The 24,875-nt window shown below is 36.6% G+C and overlaps 1 protein-coding gene across 3 annotated transcripts in view; it reads left to right on the top strand.

Moving 5' to 3' along the window:
• tmem67 (transmembrane protein 67) overlaps positions 1-24,875 on the top strand; it is a 152,038-nt gene that overhangs the window by 95,546 nt on the left and 31,617 nt on the right. For 2 of the 3 annotated variants that reach the window (XM_051935496.1, XM_051935494.1), the window contains exons 14-20: positions 315-420; positions 805-861; positions 2,719-2,817; positions 2,949-3,047; positions 5,878-5,964; positions 6,411-6,510; positions 13,984-14,123. In XM_051935496.1, the coding sequence (XP_051791456.1) occupies positions 315-420; positions 805-861; positions 2,719-2,817; positions 2,949-3,047; positions 5,878-5,964; positions 6,411-6,510; positions 13,984-14,123 (688 nt within the window). Of the gene's footprint in view, positions 1-314; positions 421-804; positions 862-2,718; positions 2,818-2,948; positions 3,057-5,877; positions 5,965-6,410; positions 6,511-13,983; positions 14,124-24,875 lie in introns of all 3 variants that reach the window. The other variant, XM_051935495.1, reaches the window with a different exon arrangement.

The raw sequence follows: 24,875 nt of genomic DNA, 5'->3' as shown, positions 1-24,875 counted from the left end.
TTTATGTATATGTTGTCATCACTGAGTGCAGAGGGTTTGAAATCAGGGGTATTAGAGCAGCACTGGTACAACTTAAGTGCTGGCTTAAGGATGCTTTTGTAAAAACAGGGATCTAGCATTAAAATCATTAATGTAATTTTCTGATTACTGCAGAACTACTCTTTTGGGGATCTGATTTCAATGAAGTATAGTACTATATGCGTTGCTTGTTTTAAATTTACTCACTTTAATGTAATCCATAAAATCAATACAATTTAGTATATTAAAAAAGGATTTATTTAAAAATATATTTATTTCTTATTTGTAATTCTTAGCATTCGTCTTGCACCAAGTACACAGAAAGGACTCATCTACCCACCTTTGATTACTGTGTTCTATTCTGAGATTCTTGTTGAAAATCCTGATGCCCAAATGGTACCTGTAAGTTATCTTTAATACGGAAATAGCCAATTATGCTGAGTAAATATCATTTTTTTTACTATTTTAATTCTGCATTGTAATTTTCCAAATATGAATTTAACACTGTTACTGCCTGTTATCTTTGATTTTTGTTACTACCTCTGTACCTTATTTCTATTTGATTTTATTGTCCTCTTTGTTTTTATATTTTATTACTATTGTTTAATTTCATTGTAAGGTGAACTTGAATATTAAGAAAGGTGGCTATTAAATAAAATGTATTATTACTATTTTATTTAATTTTAATATTGTTGGAAGAAAACTACACTAATAGACAATGATGCATATTTCAAATAACATTGTTGTTAATGTTTTGTAAAATTACACCTGTGTTTTTATATTTAGATATCTTTTTTGGTTGAATACGGAATGAAGCAAAGTGAAGATGAAATCCAAAGTGATGTAAGTTTAGTCTTTACAACAGCATTTTTACTTCCTCAAGGTATAAAATAGAGCTATAAAAAAATGAAGTCTGTGCACTTGTGTTATTATTTACCATCAATGGTTGAAATTACATGTTGGATACAAAACAAAATGAGTAAGGATGTATTCACACTAGGCACGTTTGTTCCATATTGTGCCCAAGTGTGATTGTCCCTCCTCCCTACTCCTCTGCTGGCTTGCACTCACAATGTGCATTAATGTTGTGGACCTGGGCATGCTTTCGTCATGACCGTGCGACTTCGTGTAAAGCCAAAACAAGATCCAAACACAGAGTAACAACATGCATGTCAAAATGATTTGACTTTTTTTGTGGTTGTTTTAGAGTCATGTTGGGCAGGTTAATGCTCTACCCTCAGATTTATTGAGTGTGCAGTGCAGTGATTTGCTGTTAATCGTGCTGCACATAAAAGAAGATTTTTACAGTGCAAATGATTTTAAGGGAGGAATTTGCAGCTTTTCATGCCAACTACAATTCACATTCATGTGTAAGATGGAATTAAACCCTGTTTTTAACTCGAATAGTATCGAATGAAATGAGAATCGCACCATCTAACTTGCCACATCATTGATGCCATGTATGTTTTCCATGCCCAGGCACATTTAGCTATTACACTGTTTCCCAAATGCTACCGAACAGTGCTCGGGGCCAGGGTACAGTAAAGTTGGCCAGGCACAGAGCAGTCACACTAGTCAAACGAACTAGACTTTACAAGGTTACATGCGGACAAACGTGCTCAGCCACGAAACAAATTGCCAATATGAGTACACCCTAAGATTAAATTTAATATAAATTTCCTAAGGTTCTGTATCCAGCAACACTCATAAATTATTCTAAAATGTAAATTTGCATGCCATAGTATTGTGCTATTTGGTTGTCTCAGTTGTAAACTAGCCTTTATTTTTGGCCAACTGACTGAAATGCATCCTTTCCCTTCTGTCTAGTCAGTATACTTGGGTAAAAGTCATTACTACTAGACATACCATTACTGACTTTTTTCAGTATACCCTTGAATGCCAAGTGTTAATAGAACATAATGCATCAGAATATCAACAGATGCTTGAGTTTCCTCATTACTTCCTTTTGCCAAATAGTACAGAACCATTGGCACTTGCACCACTTCTATCCACAGATTTTAAGGTTGCTGAAGAGTCAATCATAAGGACAAATATTGTAGAATGACCAACTTTATGCATGTGAGCATGTACACATATATACACACACACATACACATTCACGTAAATACTTGCAAAAAAATTATTGTATATGTTGTGTGTTTCTCTGTCTCTTGTTTGGTATTGTATTGTTGGTCTTTATGTTAACTGAGACATACAAGTAAGAATTTCATTGTACCGTGTACATATGACAATGTACTTTAAATGAAACAAAAAACACCATGCATACTATATGTGTAATATGAAATCAATTTATTGAATTTGTCTCTTATCACATCATGCAAAAATGACAAGTATTCTTGGATAGTCAAACTCTGAAAAAGACTACCCATAGGTTTTGGCCATTATTTTGACAGTGTTCTTAAAAACATTCAGGCTGATACTTGAAGTTTTTAATAAACATCTAACGGGGCAACTTTCAAGGGTGCAACTAGCTATGTTTTACATGGTAGTAATTGTCTTTAAACTGTAACTGTTTCTTAAATGTATACTCTCAAGTCATCTTCATTGATTAAGCATTTGCATGCTAATGGTTTTGGAAACTGCCAGTTTAGTATTTTAAGTTCATTGCTTGCAGAGATGGTTTATAAAATTTATAAATGATTCAGTGCCCCTTAATGTTTGTTTTTTTTCCTGCTGCAGATTGCTTTAGGAGTTCTGGGTGGCCTAGCTATTCTATATTCATTAATAAAGACTGCCAGCTGGAAAAGACGTATTGGATCTCCTCTGATTGACCTGCAGGTTTACAAAATATATTAACTAGATTTTACCTGTATTTTAAGATTAGAGATGCATTAGTAGCTGAAATAGTTAGGTTCATATTTTGTTAGAAAAAATTTCGTTTTATTACTCTGTCCTGTTTTGTCTTTCAGACGATTCTAAAGTTTCTGCTTTTCTATGCTGGAGATTTGGGAAATGTTTTCTTCATTGTTACCGTAGGAATGGGACTTTATTGGCTTATCTTTTTCAAAGTGAGAAGTGTTTCATTACTTTGTTCAGTTTTACATAGAAATGCATGCATACATTTATGTTAGTGTAGAATTTTAACTGCTCTTTAATATATTTTTTAATGTCTCTTTTATTCACAAATCTATCCAGACAATAGAGGCAAGTCTCTTGATTCTATTTTTTCTGTATTCAGTACATTTCCTTATATACAAAATTTTGTATTTAGATATTTTTTTAGTTGAATGTCCATTGTTTTAACAGGTTCCCTTTTGAAATAAATGAGAATATTGTTGTCATAAATGTTTTAAATGTTAATATGGTCTTATATGTTAGTGGTAAAAAAAAAATAATTGTTGGACTGGATATTTCATTAGTTGCACCTCCTGGCTCTCAGGTAGTCGAAAAGTAATGTTGGACAAAATATAATCCCATTTTTTCCCTTAAACGTTCTTGTATGCAATACCCCTGCATTCTGTTTTCATGGTTATGTTTCTCATTTATGCTTCTCTTTATGTCATCACCTCTTAGGAAAACACTTTTCTGTAACAGACATAAGATGGTGTCTGACTCGGCATGCAAACTGTAATTAGGTCTGAATCTTTGTGTATATGTCATTTCTGTTTGATTACTGGCACCATATCCCAAGCATGCTTACCATAGCTTGCCTGAAGAGAATAGATAAATTATAAAGAGACAGTTACACTATAGGTCAAGATTGGACCAGGTGTGCTGTACTGTGTTGTGCTCTGTGATAACCTGTTGTCCAAGGACAACCTTATCCTTCTGTAGTCTCTGCCACAAAACATTCACTTCAAGTGACTTCATGAGGCATGTCTCATAACATAAAAATAGACCTTTCATTTCTAAAACTAAAAATAGTTATTTTGACAGTGCCTAGTTGGTTACCACAAATGAAGGAGAACCAATTAAATGTAACCAAACACCAAAAAACAGAAAAAATCTAAACATAAAATAATTAAAAAAACAAAATACATCTAGCAATTTGCACCCACTTTAATTGGTTCAACTATTTACTAGCTTTTTCTGCTTTCTCTCTATCCATAAAACACTCATTATATAGTTTCAAACCCTCCCATCTTTTGAAGTTCTAACATTATTCTTGAATTATATTACAGACTATATCACTAATATCTCTCTAACATTAATGATACATTCAAATGAAACATTTGTAATAACATTTCAAGAACATGCATAATAATAACCAATTCATGCATAAATATATGTATCATACTTCTTTCTGTCCATGTTTTATTTTGCGAAATCTTTATTGTTTATTTGCAGAGTTCTTTATCACATCTTTATTAAAGGTAAACCAGGTAGACATTTTTGCTAGCTTGGCATTGGATTATTCTGCCACCTCTTTTATGGCAAGTGGTGTGTTTGGGGCCTCTTCGTTGGGGAGATAAAAGGCTTAAGTCATACGTGCATGCTGTTTTCATATAAAGTTTAATAAGAAAAGTAACCTTTAAAGTAGTAATAGTTTGCAATTATGATAAAGTCTTTGGACACGAGGTGTTAACTCCTTATAAATATATACAGGCTTTCAAACCTTACGAATAACTTTTGAGTCATAGCTCAAGAAGAGCTAGTATACCTGCTTGCAAGAATAAGGCAATTGCCAAAATAATGCCAGTTTGGATCATGTGCTGCTTATACTTCTTAATATCATACAGAGTTCTCCATTCAAACATTAAATACTGTACTTGGATGGATTTAGAAAAATACCAGATAATCTCTCTATGAATTACTGGCTATACTGAGAGCAGACTGTGCAGAGGAGAACATGAGAACAATATTCCTGACAAATTGATAAAGGAAAACATCCACATTATGCAAATAGATTCAAAGGGCTTATTTGATTAATTAGAGGTCTGCATCAAGACAATTGATATCAGCTTTGAGTGTGAATTTTCACAGCTTACAGAACAGAGTATAACTTTTACAACACATTAAAATAAAAGTTGTTTGCACACTGGATGGGAAAGAAGCATTCACAGCAATGTCAAGTCCTTGTAAAAAGCAATATCAAACATCATGTTTTAGTTTAAAATATGCTACCTTTAAAGGAAATATCACAATAATTTCATTATAATAGGTATGTACTGTCACTGTATGCCTGGAAGACGTTCCTGTAATCCTAATTGCACTTTAAAGCTGAATGTGTCCCTTATGCCCAAAGTTCACCCAGATGGTAATAGCTCAGCGATACCAAATACCACTTAAACAAGACATATTCCCAAGGGTAAAAGGGGAATAAACTACACCAAATACTTGCATACCTCCCCTCAGATTAATGGTTCACATCTCACTGCCTGGAGGATTCTCAGTGCATATATGGTATAGCCTGAAATGGAAGAAATTACAAAATGTTTATCAAGCCACATACAACAACAGTTAACATAATCTGTTCAAATGTTGGTTTTCCTAAAACATTTATTTGATGGAGCTGCCTTTGCACTACGCTATGGAGTGAACATAGTCAAATTCACTGACAAAAAGATTTTTGAAAGATCCAAGCCATACTATTTCTATATACCAGATTTAGTATTCATAACAATTTATGCAAATTTGTACCTACACTTGTGGGACTTAGCCCTCAACAGCTTAAATTACAAAGTAGTTCCTTACAACCTGAATGATCCATGAATCACAGTTCCTACCGTCCTATCTGACTTTAAGTTAGTTTTCTGGAAAATGTGGTTACATAATCATTGCTAGTGTTCTGTATTTTTTGTCTGCTATCTGAGAGCAGGTCATGCAACTCAAGGAAGCTTGATCTAGGCTGATACAAAATTATTAACAGGTGAATAAATGTGTTTCTTTGCTTTGTAGGCTCAGCAGTTTGTGTCAGTTCTTTTACCCTTGCCTGAGCAAGAAAAAACATTTTCTACCTATATTGGGTGTGCTTTTGTACTAAAGGTAAGAATGTAATTATTAATAAAGGTCCATCAATTCAACCGCTGTGGGGTAATGATTATTTGTTAGGCAGGAACCAGAATTCTGAACTACTTCATTACAGGATACAGTATACACCCACAAACATTCATATTGTGCTAATTCACAGTAAACAATAAGTGTAAGTTCTGGAAGGAAAACAGGAGTTCTTGGAGAGAAATTCATGTACAGTAAACACCTGGAGAACAAGCACACTATGCAATCGTGGCAACTAGGCTGGGATTTAAATTATGAGGCAAGGGTACTTACTACCATGGCACTGTATAGCCCCATTTATATTCTGTCATCTTTTTAAACATGTTTGAAACATTTGTTTTGATACTTTTTATTTTACAGATGTTTAGACTTTTCTTATTTCCTGTTATCGTTCTTCCTTTCTGCAAATAGTGCATCTGTTTTTCTGTTTTCAGGCAATTCATTTTGTACATAAAATTTTGACACAACTGTCCATAGACATTTTCTTTATTGATTGGGAGAGACCTAGAGGAAAACTTCTTAAAACTGTAGAAGGTATGCTTTATGTGATCCTGTACAGTATGTCTCTGCATTTTTTTATGTTGACATGCTTATAACATGATTATAACCTACGTTTCCTTTAAGGCAAGTGCTTGTGTGGGCTGTCATAAAAATGAGTCACTAAATCCTGCCTCCTGCTAAATGTTTACAAAGGAGGGACAGCACAATGTTTTAGATGTTTCGAAAGCCCATAGGCAAATGTTTTAAAAATGTACATTAAAGAGACCAATTAATTGTATTATGCATACCCATCCTAAATGTTATTTGTGCACTGTTTGGTGGTTATTTGCTTTGAAGTAACTTTGGTTTTTGAAACATAGACAAGCAAACCTCAGTGACCAAATATTTCAACAAATCATCCATTGAAGAAGAAAGTCCTAATGTCTGATCTAAGTTTAAGCAATTTATTAAGATCAGCTCCAGAGACAGCCATTTACAATAATTAGGTCCACCATTAAGTTTCCAAAATTGTATAGAATTAGAATATTCTGAAAAAAACGAATTTTTTGCAATGATATGTGATATATACTTGATTTGAGGACTACAAAGCAGGAAATCTGCTTTTTATAAAATGTGCAAACACAAATATACACTGCTATTCAAAATGTGTTAAATGATATGAATTAGGGGTTGTCTGAATTAAGATGTGAAGATATACAGTACTGTGCAAAAGTTTTAGGCAGGTGTGAAAAAATGCTGTAAACAAAGAATGCTTTCAAAAATGGAAGTGTTAATCATTTATTTTCATCAATCAACAAAATGCAGTGAATGAACAAAAGAGAAATCTAAATCAAATCAATATTTGGTGTGACCACCCTTTGCCTTCAAAACAGCATCAATTCTTCTAGACTTACACAGTTTTTGAAGGAACTCGACTGGTAGGTTGTTCCAAATATCTTGGAGAACTAACCACAGATCTTCTGTGGATGTAGGCTTCCTCACATCCTTCTGTCTCTTCATGTAATCCCAGACACACTCGATGATGTTGAGATCAGGGCTCTGTGGAGGCCATACCATCACTTCCAGGACTTCATGTTCTTCTTTACGTTGAACATAGTTCTTAATGACTTTGGCTGTATGTTTGGGGTCATTGTCCTGCTGCAGAATAAATTTGGGGCCAATCATACGCCTCCCTGATGGTATTGCATGATGGATAAGTATCTGCCTGTATTTCTCAGCATTGAGAACACCATTAATCCTGACCAAATCTCCAACTCCATTTGCAGAAATGCAGCCCCAAACGTTCAAGGAACCTCTACCATGCTTCACTGTTGCCTGCAGACACTCATTATTGTCCTGCTGTCCAGCCCTTCGACGAACAAACTGCCTTCTGCTATAGCCAAGTATTTCAAATTTTGACTCCTCAGTCCAGAGCACCTGCTGCCATTTTTCTGCACCCCAGTTCCTATGTTTTCGTGCATACTTGAGTCACTTGGCCTTGTTTCCACGTCGGAGGTATGGCTTTTTGGCTGCAACTCTTCCATGAAGACCACTTCTGGCCAGACTTCTCTGGACAGTAGATGGGTGTACCTGGGTCCCACTGGTTTCTGCCAGTTCTGAGCTGATGGCACTGCTGGACATCTTCCGATTTCGAAGGGTAATAAGCTTGATGTGTCTTTCATCTGCTGCACTAAGTTTCCTTGGCCGACCACTGCGTCTACAATCCTCAACGTTGCCCATTTCTTTGTGCTTCTTCAAAAGAGCTTGAAACCCCAGTCTGCTCTGAAATCTTTGTCTGGGAGAGAACTTGCAAATGCAGTATAACTACCTTGTTGCTGTGCTCAATCTTGCCATGACATGAAACTGTCTTCCACAACCTCACCTTGGTAGCAGAGTCTGGCTGTTCCTCATCCAGTTTTAAGCCTCCTACACAGCTGTTTCTGTTTCAGTTAATGACTGTGTTTCAACTTATGTGTGACATTGATGATCATTAGCATCTGTTTGGTATAATTGGTTGATCATATGCCTGACTAGAATCCTACAAAATCCCTGACTTTGTGCAAGTGTACCTATAAGAATTGATGTTGTTTTGAAGGCAAAAGGTAGTAACACCAAATATTGATTTGTTTAGATTTTTCTTTTGTTTGCTCACTTTGCATTTTGTAAATAGATAACAATAAACAATCATTATTTATATTTCTGAAAGCATTCTTTGTTTACAGCATTTTTTCACACCTGCCTAAAACTTTTGCACAGTACTGTGTATATTTTTTTTAACACCTAGTTTATAAAATAGGTTGTACTCCTGTTCAGGTATGTGCTACTGTTTTCTATTGCTGTTTTTTTAGAGGTAGCTAAATGATTTTGTCAGTGATGGAGTACTATCTTTCCCTTTTTTTCTTATGTTTTTGTTGTTTTTTCAAACTGTTTTTTCATGTCTGGGTTTCATTTCTTCCTTGCTATTGGATTTGGCAAATTCAATCATGAATGAGTGAATGAATCCACAATATTCCTTATTAAGAAAAATGAAATCTGTTTCTGGCTGGTAGTCATCTTTGCAAACCTGTAATGTAGTAAGATAGGCAATTCTGTTTTTATACTCTAATGCCAAAAATTTGTGTAACTGTTTTCAAACAACTGTTACTGAAGTTTAATAATCTAGCTGATTGTAATGACCAATTAAACAAAAAGGTATGTGTTTAAGTTGCCTGCTCATTTTCCTGTCTTTCATTCTTGAGAAACAAGTGTTATACCTGTTCAGATTTATGCAAAGAATAACTGTTATTTGTGAACATCATTGTGCTTGAATGTCTTAGTTGTTAAAAATGTTCACGCTTAACTTTTGTAGGATTTGAAAAAGAAATTTTTCACTTGGTTAATCATCAGGTTTTTGGAAGCTGTGTCCTAGATCCTTTTGGTCCATTCCACTGTAATCGTCTGTCCGCATGTTGTGAGGAGTTTAGAACGTTGCTTTGTAGTTTCGGATCTGTAGTGGTTTTGTTGGCGGTGTGTTTCTGTGATAAGTTCATATAAAACTCGTTTTGTGAATTGTTGCATGATGATTGACATCTTCGGAGTGTTCGTCGGTGGTTTGAACCGTAAGCATTTTGGAGTTACATCGTGCCTGATACAACTATGGAGGAAGAAATTTTTTCATAGCTATGTGCTTCACGGATTGCCGAAGTTGCCGAAGAGGGCTTCTTGCCCAAAGGTTGTACGAATGGAAGTGAAGGTCTGTGATATGGTTTGCATATTAGCAGCTGGAGATCCACAAAGGGGAAAAAAATGAATCACGTATCATAAAGTAGTTTTTATTCCTGAGCTTTCAGCCCTTACCAGGAGCCTTCATCAGAGGATAATGCTTAGACATACAAGAATCAAAGGCAATATATAGCAAAATTAAGTGTGTGGGGGGGTATTGGCCGTAACGTTTTATTTATTGTGAATATGTTCTACCTAAGTTTGCATCCCACCTGGTACACACTTCCTTATCAATACAGTGTGTCTGAAGGTGCAGCACGTGTCCTGGCCAAATAAGGCATCAGAATAGCACACAAGCCTGCAAACAATCTGAGCACTGTCCTTTTCAACGCTAAAAACAAGAAATCGACAGCAGAAACGTGAAACACAGTTTATAGCATTCCATGCAGTTCTTGCCCAGCGGTATACATAGGACAAACGTCAAAAAGAATTGCAACACGTATACAGGAACATCGCAACACCGTTAGAAGGAAGGACTCATGATCACAGATCTATACGCATACAAAATCAACAGGACATACATTTAACTGGGACAATGTACAAGTAAGATTTAAGGCCAGTACTAAAAGTGCCAGAGAACTGGCTGAATCTTGGCTATCAGATAAAAACACCATTAACAGACATTTGGACATAAACCCAGCATATGCAAACTTAAGCAGAACATACTCACAATAAATAAAACGTTACAACCAATACCCCCCCCCCCCCCCCCCCCCCCCAAACCCCAAAACCCAGCTCCAACCCCCCACTTAATTTTGCTATATATTGCCTTTGATTCTTGTAAGTCTAAGCATTATCCTCTGATGAAGGCTCCTGGTAGGGGTTGAAAGCTCAGGAATAAAAACTACTTTATGATATGTGATTCATTTTTTCTCCCTTTGCGGATCTCCAGCTGCTAATATATATATATGTATGTATGTATGTTTGCATATATTATGATAAACAGCCTGGGTCTGTGCCCTACCGGGAGGCCTAGAGATGCAGGGATCTGGGAGAGGGGCAATTCCTACCCCCGGACACAAGAGGGCAGCACCCCTGGGTTGCATTAGGGCCACGTGTTTGGAGCTTAGAAGCTCAACCCTGCTGGTGCCCGTGTCCACTGACAGGGGGTGCCTGGACAGCTCCAGAGGCTTGGCATGCAGCACTTCCGCCACACCTGGAAGTGCTTCCAGAACAGGAGCTGGATTCCCATGGAGCACTTCCGGGTGCAGTATAAAAGAGGCCGCCTCACTCCATTCAAGGAGCCAGAGTCGGGTGAAAGAAGCTTGCAAGAGAGGGGTGGAGGCAGCAGAAGAGAAGAAAGAGAGAGAAAAGAAGTAAAGACAGAGTTTATTGTGAGTCTGGGCATCGTGTAGTGCTGTATAAGGCAAAAGAGAATAAACATGTATGATTTTGAACTTGGCTGTCTCAGTGTCTGCCTGTGTCCGGGCTTCTTTCACAATTCATATGTACACTGTATAAGTATGTGTATATAGGCTGGCTGTTTACTGGTATTTAGAGTTTTACTTTATCTTGACACAGGTCTGATGTTGTGTTTATCTTGCCACAGGTCCGATGTTGAGTTATTGCTTTCTTGTTGCTCCAGGCTCAAGTGGAAGATTCTTCTTGTGTTGGAGTGCGCTCTTTCTCTTTTGCTGCTTGATTCTTGTCAGTACTGTGCTGCTGTTTTCTCAGCTTTCGTTCTGCTGTATTTTCCCACTTCATAGGGAAAAGGCATTACTCATTCTGGCCCAAGAGTTTAGATGCTGAAGTTACCTTCTTGAAGTCATGGCTTCTCAGCCTTATCACACTATTCGCAGGCAGCTTTGGTTTGACAGATTAGGTTTCAGCTTCTGATCCACAAAAATAAGAGTTTGTCAGTTTTGGCTGCCCAAGGAAAAGCAACTCATAGTTGCTCATAGTTTTTTGGTTCAGAGATCAGGATTCAGATGTTCTCATTAATTTTAGAGAGTTCCTCCTCCAAGAGAGAATCTCATAGAGGGTGCCCAGAGAGAATCCCTGAACTTCTTTCAACTTGCCATTCTCTTGTCTCTTTTCTTTTTTTCACTTACAGTAGTTTAAGAAAGAAAGGGTGCATGCGTTCTCCTGATTGGAAAAAAGTCACTTTTAGTTACCAAATCAGTGTCTTATAATAGTTGTGTTCTTCTGTGCATCTTAGTTGTCATCCCTTGAATTATGGGTTTTTGTCCTTGCTTGAATCAGTTTTGTGCCTTCTAGCTCAAGAGATCTGCAGAAGGGATTCTGGAGAGGTGTCAGTGCAACTTTGGTTTACACCTTTGTTATCAGATAAAGTCTAGGCAGATCCAGGTACAAGATGGAGTTCGCTCACTTTGTTTGTAAAATAAGTGGGGGAAGGCACAGCTGGATGCCTGCATCCCTGTTAAATTTGCTTTCTTAACAGGCCTGGTCTTCCACAAAAGCCCAGCAGAATGGCCAATGCCTACTTTGATTTACACCTACAAGAAGGAATGGCTAACATTCATTGCAACATACTGTATGGCTTGGAGAATCTTCAATTACGGGAGCACTGGCAATGTTGTCTGTGGAATATACTAGAAAGCTGAAGTTAACCGATAGTGGAGTTTTGACAAGAAGTGGATTGAATGAAAATTGGATTATCTGAAATGCCATGTTAGTCATAAAATCAGCATGGATACTGTCACAAAGGTTCGAAATGAGAACTGAGCATTTTTGAAAAATCTATGTGGAATCAATTAAAATTTGAAACATTTGGGGAAAAATGGTACAAAGAAATCAACTGCTGATGGGGTAAAGGTTTCAATTGATAATGTCCTGCAAGCTGTCAAGCTGAATTCATGTACTGTATGTTATCTGTGCAGGTCATTTATGGAAACACACCAAATTTTGGACAGCTGGAGAAGCAAAAATTTGTATTATGAATTTATTGAATGCATAATTGTTATAATCAAATCTGCATTGCTAACTGAAATACAGCAATTGGATTTTCACAAACTTTTAGTTGAAAAAAATACAAAAATTTCCATTTCCCATTTCAAAAATGTTGATTTTGTATATCAAATTTTGGAAAGGTAATGATCCTACACTTACCACCGTGTTTGGTGAAATTGTTAAGATAACTGCTTGTAACAATACCTCAATAATTATGTAAATTAAGCAGCTTTATTATTGCAATTTAATATGAAAAGAATTGTGCTGTTTAAATCAGATGATGCATTAGTAATGCTTGAAAGGTATAATAATGTGGCTCATCTGAGAGAACAACACCAGCACTATTAAGATTTAGGTATTGATGATGCCTAGAAACAGATTTCACTTATGAAGGATATTGAAACACATACATTATATGAACCATACATATAATATTTTTGCAGGTTTAGTGTAAGTCAAAAACTTGTGATATTACTAAGACAGCAGAATGTGATCAAGGTCAGATGTCTGTCTAGGGATTTTGCTGTTAAGTGTTTTTTCATCAAGAACTGTGACCTACTGGTAGAATATTGAAGAGAATAAGTAGTTTAGAACAGTGAAACTGTGAATAAACACTTCCTTGACTAATTAAATGAAAATGTTTAGCACTGATTATCTGTAATAATGTTGTGAGTTATTATGAGAACTCAATAAAACTCTTTAAACATGTTTTTTGACCACAGTAGAAGTATTTCTGTTTGCAAAAGTAAAAATCAAGAATCACACACTACCTCAGTAAAATAGTTTATTTTAGTGAAAGTATACAAAAATTGTGCTCACCTAAACTTTAAATCTTCAGTTTATTTGGCACACATGTAAATTATATGGTTTAAAGATTTCCAGACAATGAATTTAAATGTGTGGTCTTTGTTTGATGAAGACTGCTTTGCAGATCATCAAATATTGAAGATTTTTTTTGATTTGGACATTAACAGTTTACCAGATTGTCTAAATGATATTGTACTTGGTTTAACAAAGATGAAATTTCTTTTGGAAAGACACACTGTTCATGAATAAACTGATTGTGAATGGTTAATTATATTGCAAGCAATGCTTAAAGGGCAATGTACTGTAAAAAAATATTTTGTTCATGCCAGCCTGTATTTCAATGGGAATATTCCTTATAACTATTCACTAACTACTCTCTACTCTCAATGTGTCTCTAACACACTGTAAGTGCACCCATAATTAAAATTATAGTGAGTAACAATGTGGGATGGATTGTTGTAGGTTACTCAGCTATTATAATTTATTATTTAGCTCTGTTTTTATTTATAGCTAAAATCTTTACTATCTATCTGGTTTTAATTTTAATAGGTGGAGAGGAAGTTAAAAATGTTCCTGTCCCTGTCAGTATCTGGAGAACTTACTTTGTTGCAAATGAATGGAATGAACTACAGACGTTGCGCAAAATTAATCCTGTGTTTCAGATCATTACTGTTCTTTTCTTTCTTGAGGTATGTCTAACTTAAAGAAAGGTTGGATTTTGTTACAGTTTTAGACTATATTTCATATCACTGTACATATGCTGGTTTAGTATTAGTAATTTCAGTTGGATAGGACATAGAATCCATTACATTTGTGATATTACAGCTCTCTGAATAATTAAAATACTGAGATGTATACTTGATATCATTTTCATGATGATAGGAGTTAAAGCATGTTATTAAACATGGGAACACGGTAGCACAGTGATTGTTCATGCCTAACGCAAGATGTTTGCTGCGCTGTGTGTGACCTTCGATGAAAGTTTTTTGCAGTAGTACTGTCTCTTTCAAACATACTAACCCACAATTCCTGTCCTTACTTTTCTTTCTCCAAATACCCAATCGCCACACAATCAGCTCTGCAATAGACGTTAAGCCATCTGTAAGCTTAGAACGCAGATTCTTCAAAACTTTTAAGGAACATTGAAATATCTTCATAGTATATGTTTAATTATTCTATCCATCTATCCTTCCAGTGTCGTGCCAGCCCCAGCAAGAATACAGCACGAGGCAGAAACAATCCGTGAACGGAGCACCAGCTCCTCGCTAGCTCTGCGACACTGTGTCCTCACATGTTTAATTATTAACAATATAGATTATTTAAATGAAGTTTGAAAAAGTTTTATCTGTATAATATAATAAACATTTTGCTGCATTTCATCTTAAAAATGATATTGTCATCATATGTAAATATGCGCTTTATAAAGTGGCTCAGGTTGTGCAATATTATAACTATCGCAAGTTTACAGTGAGGTAATTGTACTTATAAGTACAAACAGTTCTACAAGGAGCACTTGATGAACTGATTGAGTGTGTTTATAGTTCTTGGGATGAAACTGTTTCTGAACCGCAAGGTCCGTACAGAAAAGGCTTTGAAGCGTTTGCTGTGTGAGAGCAGTTCAAATAGGCAGTATGGCTGAGGCAGCGTCTGCTTGAAGCTGTATACCGATAATTCTCTTTCCAATCAGCTGCTGTAGAGCTGTGATTCCCCTTCAGATGCAGTGATATAAATACACCGAGTGGTTCTGTGAGAGTAATATGGAAAAAGATGATCTGCTGTGGCAACCCCTAACGGGAGCAGCTGAAAGAAGAAGAAGAAGGTGCAGTGAGAGTAACAACGCTAAAGCAGCTATGTTATTTAGAGTAGTTTGACCATTCTGTAGACCATTATATTGTTACAGGTTAATTACAATCAGATGCATTAAACTAATAAACAATATGCTGTTAATTTCAGTGTATTTATAAAGCCGTGTCAGGGATGTGGATCTAAAAAAGAAAGGGAAACCACACTGGAACAGTAGCACTTCTTTGACGCTGGGTGCCGCCAGTTTGCAAAACCGAGCGGAGAACTTGCATACACCAGGGTTTTAGCTAGCATGAAAATGTGCATGGCTTTACACCAAGTTTAGGTTTTATACATCACGATTTGAGCATGGAAATGGGAGTACGCAACATTTATACATGAGGCCCCTGGTGATTTGTTTGATTTAGCCTATTTAATCTGAGCAACGCTTCTCCCTCAACAATTTCCAAATCATTCAGTACCTCCTTAGTAGTCTCTTTTACAACTGGAAGGTTATCTACTATCTCACTTGTGAAGACCTCAGAAAAATGTGAGTTTAGACCATTGGCTATTTCACTATATGTATTTTTTTTAATTCCCCTTTACTATTCCTGATGCACTCCACCTCCTCCTTGACTGTTTCTTTTACTACTAAAATACTGAATGAATTTCTTTGGGTCATCTTTTGCCTTATCTGCTATATTCCTCTCTAACTGATTTTTAGTCCCCTGATATCCTTTTCCTCACATTGGAGTAATTAGTTTTATAAGCCTTATGCAGTTGTTTTTTTCCCTTGCAGTTTCTTTTTCAACTTTTTATTAACCCTCTGCAGAGTTTTTTTGAAATTCCCTACTAATTCCAAATGTAGGTATGTAGCTGTCCAGCATTAAATGTAAAACATTTTTAAACCTGTTCCACTGCTCCTCGCCTGTCTCTGCACTTAAAAGCTTATCCCATTTTATCCTCCTTAGATTTTGCTGCAACAAAGGAGTTTGGAAGCCAAAATTAAATAAATTAGCAGCCTTTTTTTATTATTATTACTATCGTAAATGCTATTTATCATACAATAAGATTACTTTGTCTAGTACAGCAAATACAGTACAGTGTAATTTGGTGCGTTGCATTTCAACAGAAGCTGTGATATTCATGACTTTAATATCTTGACCTTAAGACCTGTTAAACTGGTTGTTTGAGAGCTGTTGGGGAAATCATGATTACTGCTGTTCTTGTGTCATGTGTTTGTATCAGTATTTTATTTTTCTGAGATTTACCAAATCAAATTCAACTAATCTTGTTAAGACAAAGTATTTTACTTATAAAAATTCTTTAATATGTTATTGTTTAGCCGTGATTTCTCTGACTGACAAATTTTAAACTTCACATAATGCGTCAGTTTTGGGAATTATGGAATTTATGGAATTTTTTCAAAGAGTGTCACACATATACAGGAGTATATTGCCTTATCTGAAATATAGTATGTAACTTTATTCTTCATATTATAAAAAGAAAAATCAGCCCAAGAGAACATTCAGTGAATAGCTGTTAGACTCCTACCAGGACTGCAGGGTATGAGGAAAGATCTAAGGAATTTGATCTTTTTGTTTAAACAAACCAAGATTAGGAGGTGGCATAACAGTGTCTTTATAGGTATGAAGGGAATTATTGGAGTAGATGTGTACTTTAAAATTTTTCCTACAAGAATGTGTGGGCACATATGCAAGCTGGCTAAAGATGTTTTTAGCAATATCATTTCAAAATTATTTTTTGCAGTATCATTTAAAAATGTATTCACATTAAGAACTATAAATAAATGGAATAGTTTACCAAGTAATGTAGTAATTCTAAGACCTTACATTCTCTGCTCAATATTTTGAAAAAAGTAAAGTGAGCATGGATTGGGGAGCTATGTTAGACTGAATGGTCCGTTCCTGTCAGAATTTTTCTTATGTTCTTACATTTATGTATTTCTCTGTGCAAATGTCATTATTTTAAATCCAGTATTCGTTGCCTAGGTATTTAAGTTATTCACTAGCAGTCCTTCCCGTGAGCGGCCTGGTTATATTATTCTTTATTACTGACATCTTTGATATTCCCTGCAGTCCAGGAAACTCTTATTAGTTTACCCCCAACACCAAAAGTATCATTTCGCTGGTGCTTGGCATTGCTATACATTACTACTAAGAAGACCATAGCTCTTGACGTTACAGATTTTCATTGGCAATGGTTTAGTTGTCATTTCTCTTAAGCATCCTGCAAAAATGTTGCCATAGCTTTCTTCCCAAAAAAGCCTTGCTAGTTTCATTGGTGCAATCTAATGAGATCTTTGAGCCAGGAAAAAAATCAATTTCAGCCATCAGAGTGGTGGTATCTGCATATCTAGTTGTTAATAATTTCCCCAGCAAGTTTAACTCCACTTTCAGATTATTCAGCCTGGCAGTTTGCATGATATATTCTGGATACAGATTAAATAAATATGGTAGTAATAGACATGTTTGGTTCTAAGTGTTTCTTTACTGCCTGCATACAGATATTTTAGTAGATAAAGTTACTTGGAACCTGTCTTATGATCCATACAAGAGAAGTCAGTAAAGCAATGTAAATATTTTTCTGGAAATCCTTTGCTTTCTTCATTATCCAGCAGATGGTTTGGTCTTTGGTACCTCAGCCTATTCTAAAACAAGCTTGCACATTGGGCAGTTCATGATGTAGGATTTTTAAACAATTCAGCTGAAATTTCCTCTCCTGCTGTTGTTGTGTTAGCAATGTATTTATAGGGTCAATGTTAATCTCTGGTTCTAGATTGGTGAGCAAACTGTCATAGTTAATGCTGATGTTAGGATCATTCTTGTAAATCTGCTCCATCTATCCCTGATACCTTTTCATAATCTTTTTTGCTTTTGTTATTTGTCTTGCTCTTTTTTACATAAGTTTCTTTAATATCTCAGATTTTCTTGAGCAGATCTTTTGTGCTTACATTCTTGCATTGTCATCTTCCACTTTTTTGTACTGCTATTTGAAAACATTTCCTTATTCCCTCATGCTGTTCTATGAGATTCTGCATTCAGTTGAGTGTACACCATATTACCTAAAGTATGTGGACACCCTTCCAAGGTATTGACTTCAGGTGTTTCACTCAGCTGTGAGTGCTATTTAATGTCAAGTTGAAGGGTCTAGGTTACAAGAACATCTCAGCCATTAAATCATAGACCAAACAAACTCACATAGCGAGGCTTCTGAGTGCTGAAGTATATTCTTGTAAGCCCATAAAAATAAAAACAATAAAATATCCTCTGTTGCATAACTCAAGCAGAGTTCTAAACTTCCTCTGGAAGCAACATCAGCAGAAGAAGAAATGTAATATGGGAGTTTCATGAAATTGGTTTCCATGGACTCTGCAGCAATGGGCATTTTGTTCTCTGGAGTGATAAGTTATGCTCCACTGGCTGGCAGTCTGATGGATGAATCAAGTTTTGTTGGGCTAGGAGAACATGCCTTTTGTCAAAATCAGTACCTGACCTCAATGCTTTTTTGGCTGAATAGACACAAATTTTCACAGTCTGAACTGCCTTTTGCTTTCTTTCTTTCCTTTGCAAATTCTAAATTCTGGGTAGTCATGTGATGGCTCTTAGACTGGGTCTAGACGACCTGAAATTTTTTTCTTCCCACAAGCTTGAAACCATGGTTCTTTGAGATTAGACAAAATGGGACATCATCCTCTCTGCCAACTAGTACCGGACCTCAATTTTGGATTAAAGGATTTTTTAACATTTTGTCTCTGGCTGTGCCTAACTGGACCAAACTTAAAATGCATAGAACACGAGTGGAGTGAGCTGAAGATAGTAGTTTTCAGATGCTTCCTATTCAGTCTTATGGAGCTTGAGGTGGTCAGTCAGGAATAATGGGATAAACTGCCCAAATCCAGATGTGCAGAGCATGTAGTGACTTACCGAAGAAGGCTCAAAACTAATTGCTGCCAAAGGGGCTTCTACAAAGTGTGAATTAATGGTCTAAATTGTTATATGAATGAGATTTCAGGTTTTCGTTGTTAAAACAATTTGTAAACCTTTTTGTAAACATATTTTAACTTTGTCATTATGAGTTATTGAGTGTTAATTGATGGGCAAAAATGGCAAATTTGTCAATTTAATACCACATCTATAGCACAATAAGGTGTGTAGAAAGTGAAGGTGTCTTAGTACATTTTGAATTCACTATATTTTTACTCTGGTTACCTTTAACTAATATTATATTTTGCCTAAACAAATGAGGCAAATACATTTTCACAGCATTGTATTTAGTCTGTCTAGTTTCTTTAGCAACCTTTTGGTGATGCGTGTAGAGTGTTCTTTTACACTGCTGGAAGAGGGTGTTTACTGTGACCAGTGAGTTATTTTAACAGAATTCTAGTAGTTTCTATTCTGTGTCTTGTCTTATTCTAAGGCCAAACTTGCAAGTTATTCTGGATGTTTTTTGGCTGATAACCTTAGTATTCTAGTGTAGTGTAATAACAGTAGCATTTTTTGGGTGTTGTGTCCAAGTAGGTGTTGAAGATCCTCATAAAACTGAACAATTTCAGTCTCTCTTCAGCACCTATGGTTGGAGCATACACTTGGATTATAATGATGTTGACAGGCTTGCCTTGGATTTGAATTGTATAGCCCTAAACATAGATTATGTGGGTTGGCAGTCAGATTTTTCTTTTACCAAATTAGAATTGTTGACATTAAAATTGTGTGACTAAAACAAAGAAAAATAGATACAATGCACTAGGATCATAGGGTCAATATTGTCACATGTTCAGAGTGGGGTGAAATTTTTACTTGAGTGTGCTACACAACATACAATACATTGCCAACACTTACAGTTAGGTCATTAAATATTTGGACAGAGACAACTTTTTTCTCATTTTGGTTCTGTACATTACCACAATGAATTTTAAATGAAACAACTCAGATGCAGTTGAAGTGCAGACTTTCAGATTTAATTCAGTGGGGTGAACAAAACGATTGCATAAAAATGTAAGGCAACTAAAGCATTGTTTAACACAATTCCTTCATTTCAGGGGCTCAAAAGTAATTGGACAATTGACTCAAAGGCTATTTCATGGGCAGGTGTGGGCAAGACCGTCGTTCTGTCATTATCAATGAAGCAGATAAAAGGCCTGGAGTTGATTTGAGGTGTGGTGCTTGCATGTGGAAGATTTTGCTGTGAACAGACAACATGCGGTCAAAGGAGCTCTCCATGCTGGTGAAAGAAGCCATCCTTAAGTTGCAAAAACAGAAAAAGCCCATCCGAGAAATTGCTACAATATTACGAGTGGCAAAATCTACAGTTTGGTACATCCTGAGAAAGAAAGCAAGCACTGGTGAACTCAGCAACACAAAAAGACCTGGACATCCACGGAAGACAACAGTGGTGGATGATCGCAGAATCATTTCCATGGTGAAGAGAAACCCCTTCACAACAGCCAACCAAGTGAACAACACCCTCCAGGGGGTAGGCATATCGATATCCAAGTCTACCATAAAGAGAAGACTGCATGAAAGTAAATACAGAGGGTGCACTGCAAGGTGCAAGCCACTCATAAGCCTCAAGAATAGAAAGGCTAGATTGGACTTTGCTAAAGAACTTCTAAAAAAAGCCAGCACAGTTGTGGAAAAACATTCTTTGGACAGATGAAACCAAGATCAACCTCTACCAGAATGATGGCAAGAAAAAAATATGGAGAAGGCGTGGAACAGCTCATTATCCAAAGCATACCACATCATCTGTAAAACACGGTGGAGGCAGTGTGATGGCTTGGGCGTGCATGGCTGCCAGTGGCACTGGGACACTAGTGTTTATTGATGATGTGACACAGGACAGAAGCAGCCGAATGAATTCTGAGGTGTTCAGAGACATACTGTCTGCTTAAATCCAGCTAAATGCAGTAAAATTGATTGGGCGGCGTTTCATGATACAGATGGACAATGACCTAAAACATACAGCCAAAGCAACCCAGGAGTTTATTAAAGCAAAGAAGTGGAAAATTCTTGAATGGCCAAGTCAGTCACCTGATCTTAACCCAATTGAGCATGCATTTCACTTGTTGAAGACTAAACTTCAGACAGAAAGACCCACAAACAAACAGCAACTGAAAGCCACTGCAGTAAAGGCCTGGCAGAGCATTAAAAAGGAGGAAACCCAGCATCTGGTGATGTCCATGAGTTCAAGACTTCAGGCTGTCATTACCAGCAAAGGGTTTTCAACCAAGTATTAGAAATGAACATTTTATTTCCACTTATTTAATTTGTCCAATTACTTTTGAGCCCCTGAAATAAAGGGATTGTGTTAAAAAAATGCTTTAGTTGCCTCACATTTTTATGCAATCGTTTTGTTCACCCCACTGAATTAAATCTGAAAGTCTGCACTTCAACTGCGTCTGAGTTGTTTCATTTAAAATTCATTGTGGTAATGTACAGAACCAAAATGAGAAAAAAGTTGTCCCTGTCCAAATATTTATGGACCTAACTGTATGTCTTCCATATCTGAAACAACTACCTAACTTTGAAGTCTGAATTTTAATTTGAGCAGGACATTAAGAGTTTAGTCATTTTTACTGTCTGATTATATTGTAAGTAAATTGCCAAAACAATAGGTGGATTATTTTCATCAATTTTTTTTAAGACATAGAGATTATACCATCAAAAATAATTTGGGTGGAGTGGTGGCTCTGAGGCTAAGGATCTGCGCTGGTATCCTGAAGGTTGCCGGTTCGAATCCCCGTCACTGCCAAAAGAGATCCTACTCTGCTGGGCCCTTGAGCAAGACCCTTAACCTGTAATTGCTCCAGGGGCGCTGTACAATGGCTGACCCTGCGCTCTGACCCCAAGGGGTATGCGAAAACTAACAAATTTCTAATACGAGAAATCGTAGTAGACGAAATAAAGAACAAAAAAAAAAAAAAAAAAAAAAAAAGTTACCCTAGGTTCTTGTCTATAAGCCGGACTCATGTATAAGCCGGAGACCAAAAATCATACGAATTTTTAAAATAAAATCGTATCATAGATAAGCCGGACTCATGGATAAGCCGAACGTACTATAACCTATAACTAATAGAAGGGAGGGAGGTCAGTGGTCTCACTCGCACCCATTTAATTTCTTTAAGGGGGGAGAGAGTGTGAGATATTGGCGTCTCTCTCACTCCCCGCATGGCGCGGTTGGAGCGGCCGGAGTGCGTTCTTTCTGCTCTGGGCGTTGCCGAGTCAACACGCGCGCGTAGCGGTCATTTAAATTGTGATTTTATATGTAAGCATATTTAAATATATATCGCGGATTTTTTGCTGGTTCGCGGATTTCTGCGCACAATGGGTCTTTTAATTTCTGGTACATGCTTCCTCAGTTGGTTTGCCCAGTTGATTTCATACAAGGGACGCTATTGGCAGATGGCTGAGAAGCTAGATTGCTTACTTTTCTCTCACTCTTGCGCTGACTATCTGTAATCCTGACGTATGGGGATTGAGCAGTGGGGCTGTTCGCACACCTAGACGATACGGACGCTCGTCTAAAAATGCTGAAAGATTATCTTCACGTTGCTATCTTTTGTAAAGCTCATTCCTGAAAAGACATGCTGCACAGTGCTTCGCATTCTTAAAAGCTCGAAGGGCACGTATTGATTTTTGACTGAAAAACAAACTCTGTCTCTGTCTGTCTCTGTCTCTCTCTCTCTCTCTCTTCCTGCTCCTGACGGAGGGGGTGTGAGCTGCCGCCTTCAACAGCTTTGTGCCGCGGTGCTTCACATACTTAAAAGCCAAACAGCACCATTGATTTGTTTGCTAGAGATTGTTTTCTCTATCTATGTGACATTCTGTGCTCCTGACACACACACTTTTGAAGAGGAACATATGTTTGCACTCTTTTAATTGTGAGACAGAACTGTCATCTCTGTCTTGTCATGGAGCACAGTTTAAACTTTTGAAAAAGAGACAAATGTTTGTTTGCAGTGTTTGAATAACGTTCCTGTCTCTCTACAACCTCCTGTGTTTCTGCGCAAATCTGTGACCCAAGCATGACAATATAAAAATAACCATATAAACATATGGTTTCTACTTCGCGGATTTTCTTATTTCGCGGGTGGCTCTGGAACGCAACCCCCGCGATGGAGGAGGGATTACTGTATAAGCCGGACTTATGTATAAGCCGATATTCTATTTTTTCATTTTCACAACTTTTTTCCTTAGATAAGCCGCGGCTTATAGACAAGAACTTAGGGTATTATGAAGTGTTTTAACATCCACATGAGTAATAATTTAGTTCCTATTAATCAATACAGAATACAGCCATCATTAAAACTAGCTAAACATTAAACAAGCGCATCATTAAGCTCACACAATAATCATGTCCTTCAACAAGATATGTGTAAAAAATAAAATAGGTTTACATTATAAAGTAATGCAATGCTACTGCAAGCATGAAGACAAGAATAGATAGAAGCATACTGCAAATGATAAATGAACATACAAATGAAAAGCAGCCTAATGCTAACAATAGTTTCCTCCCCACTTCACATATCGGGAATAAAGTGTCAAACAGGTCAAATATAACATATTGGAATTGCATGGTATCAAAACTACAATTCTTTTATAAAGCTAGTGACTCGGACAGGTGTAACGGAACGGAACAGACCTACTGTTCTTATCGAAATCAGTAGGTCTGATAGTCGCCTGAAGTAAATTGGCCTATTCCAACCATTTTAGTTTAGTATTTTCCCAGGATGGCATTATTTAGTTTTGACATTTTATGTTTGATCATATTGTTTCCATTGGTTTACAGTTCATATGTGTCATGTTTCCGATGGTATATTGTTTTTTTGCAATATTGGATTTTCCTTTCATTTTGGGTGACATCTATAACTGGATGTCCTTTAGTTCAACCACTGCATTGTGTATGGCACTACTCAAGCTTTTCCTTTGATAATTACCAGTAATATATTTGACATTTTTTTGATTGATAGATGGATAGGTAGGTAGAACTTTATTTGTTCCCAGGGTGAAATTGTGCTTTTTACAAAAGTGCTTTAAATAATAAATACATAAATAGATAATAACATATTCACACACACTACAGTCTAAACACACACCAAAATGACTAAAAAGTAGGAAAATTTAAAAAGAAAAAACCTCTGATGTGGCAGTCACAGTGAGGCATTATGCAGGTGTATTGCTGTTGGTATAAAGGTAGTATTTCTTGACACTGAATAATTCACTGTCTGAAAGTACTTAGTGTTAGTGGTCAGAGAGAAGATGTGCAGCATTGTTTGTAATCCACTCAGTTTTGTTTTAATTCTCCCCTTTGCTGATACTTCCAGGGTGTCCAGAGCACGTCCAGTAACTGAGCCTGCCCTTTTAATTAGCTTGTTGATTTGGTTGGCCCAGTACAGCATAGAACATTGCACTGGCCATCATGGAGTTGTAGAAGATTTGTGAAAGGTGTCACTTCCTACATTAAAGGAACAAAGTCTCCTAAAGAAAAAGAACCTGCTCAGTCCTTACTCATTGATGTGGACCCCAAGTACTTGTAGGACTGCACCACCTCCATGTCCACTCCTTAGATAGTGACCAGACATAGAAGCTGTTTGGTTCAGTGAAAGTCAATAACAAGTTCCTTAGATTTGTTGATGT

The sequence above is a fragment of the Erpetoichthys calabaricus genome, chromosome 13 (assembly GCF_900747795.2).
Source record: "Erpetoichthys calabaricus chromosome 13, fErpCal1.3, whole genome shotgun sequence".
In the NCBI taxonomy this organism is placed as follows: Eukaryota; Metazoa; Chordata; class Cladistia; order Polypteriformes; family Polypteridae; genus Erpetoichthys; species Erpetoichthys calabaricus.
The sequence above is the reverse complement of the archived record's forward strand: the minus strand, read 5'-3'. Positions and strand labels throughout refer to the sequence as shown.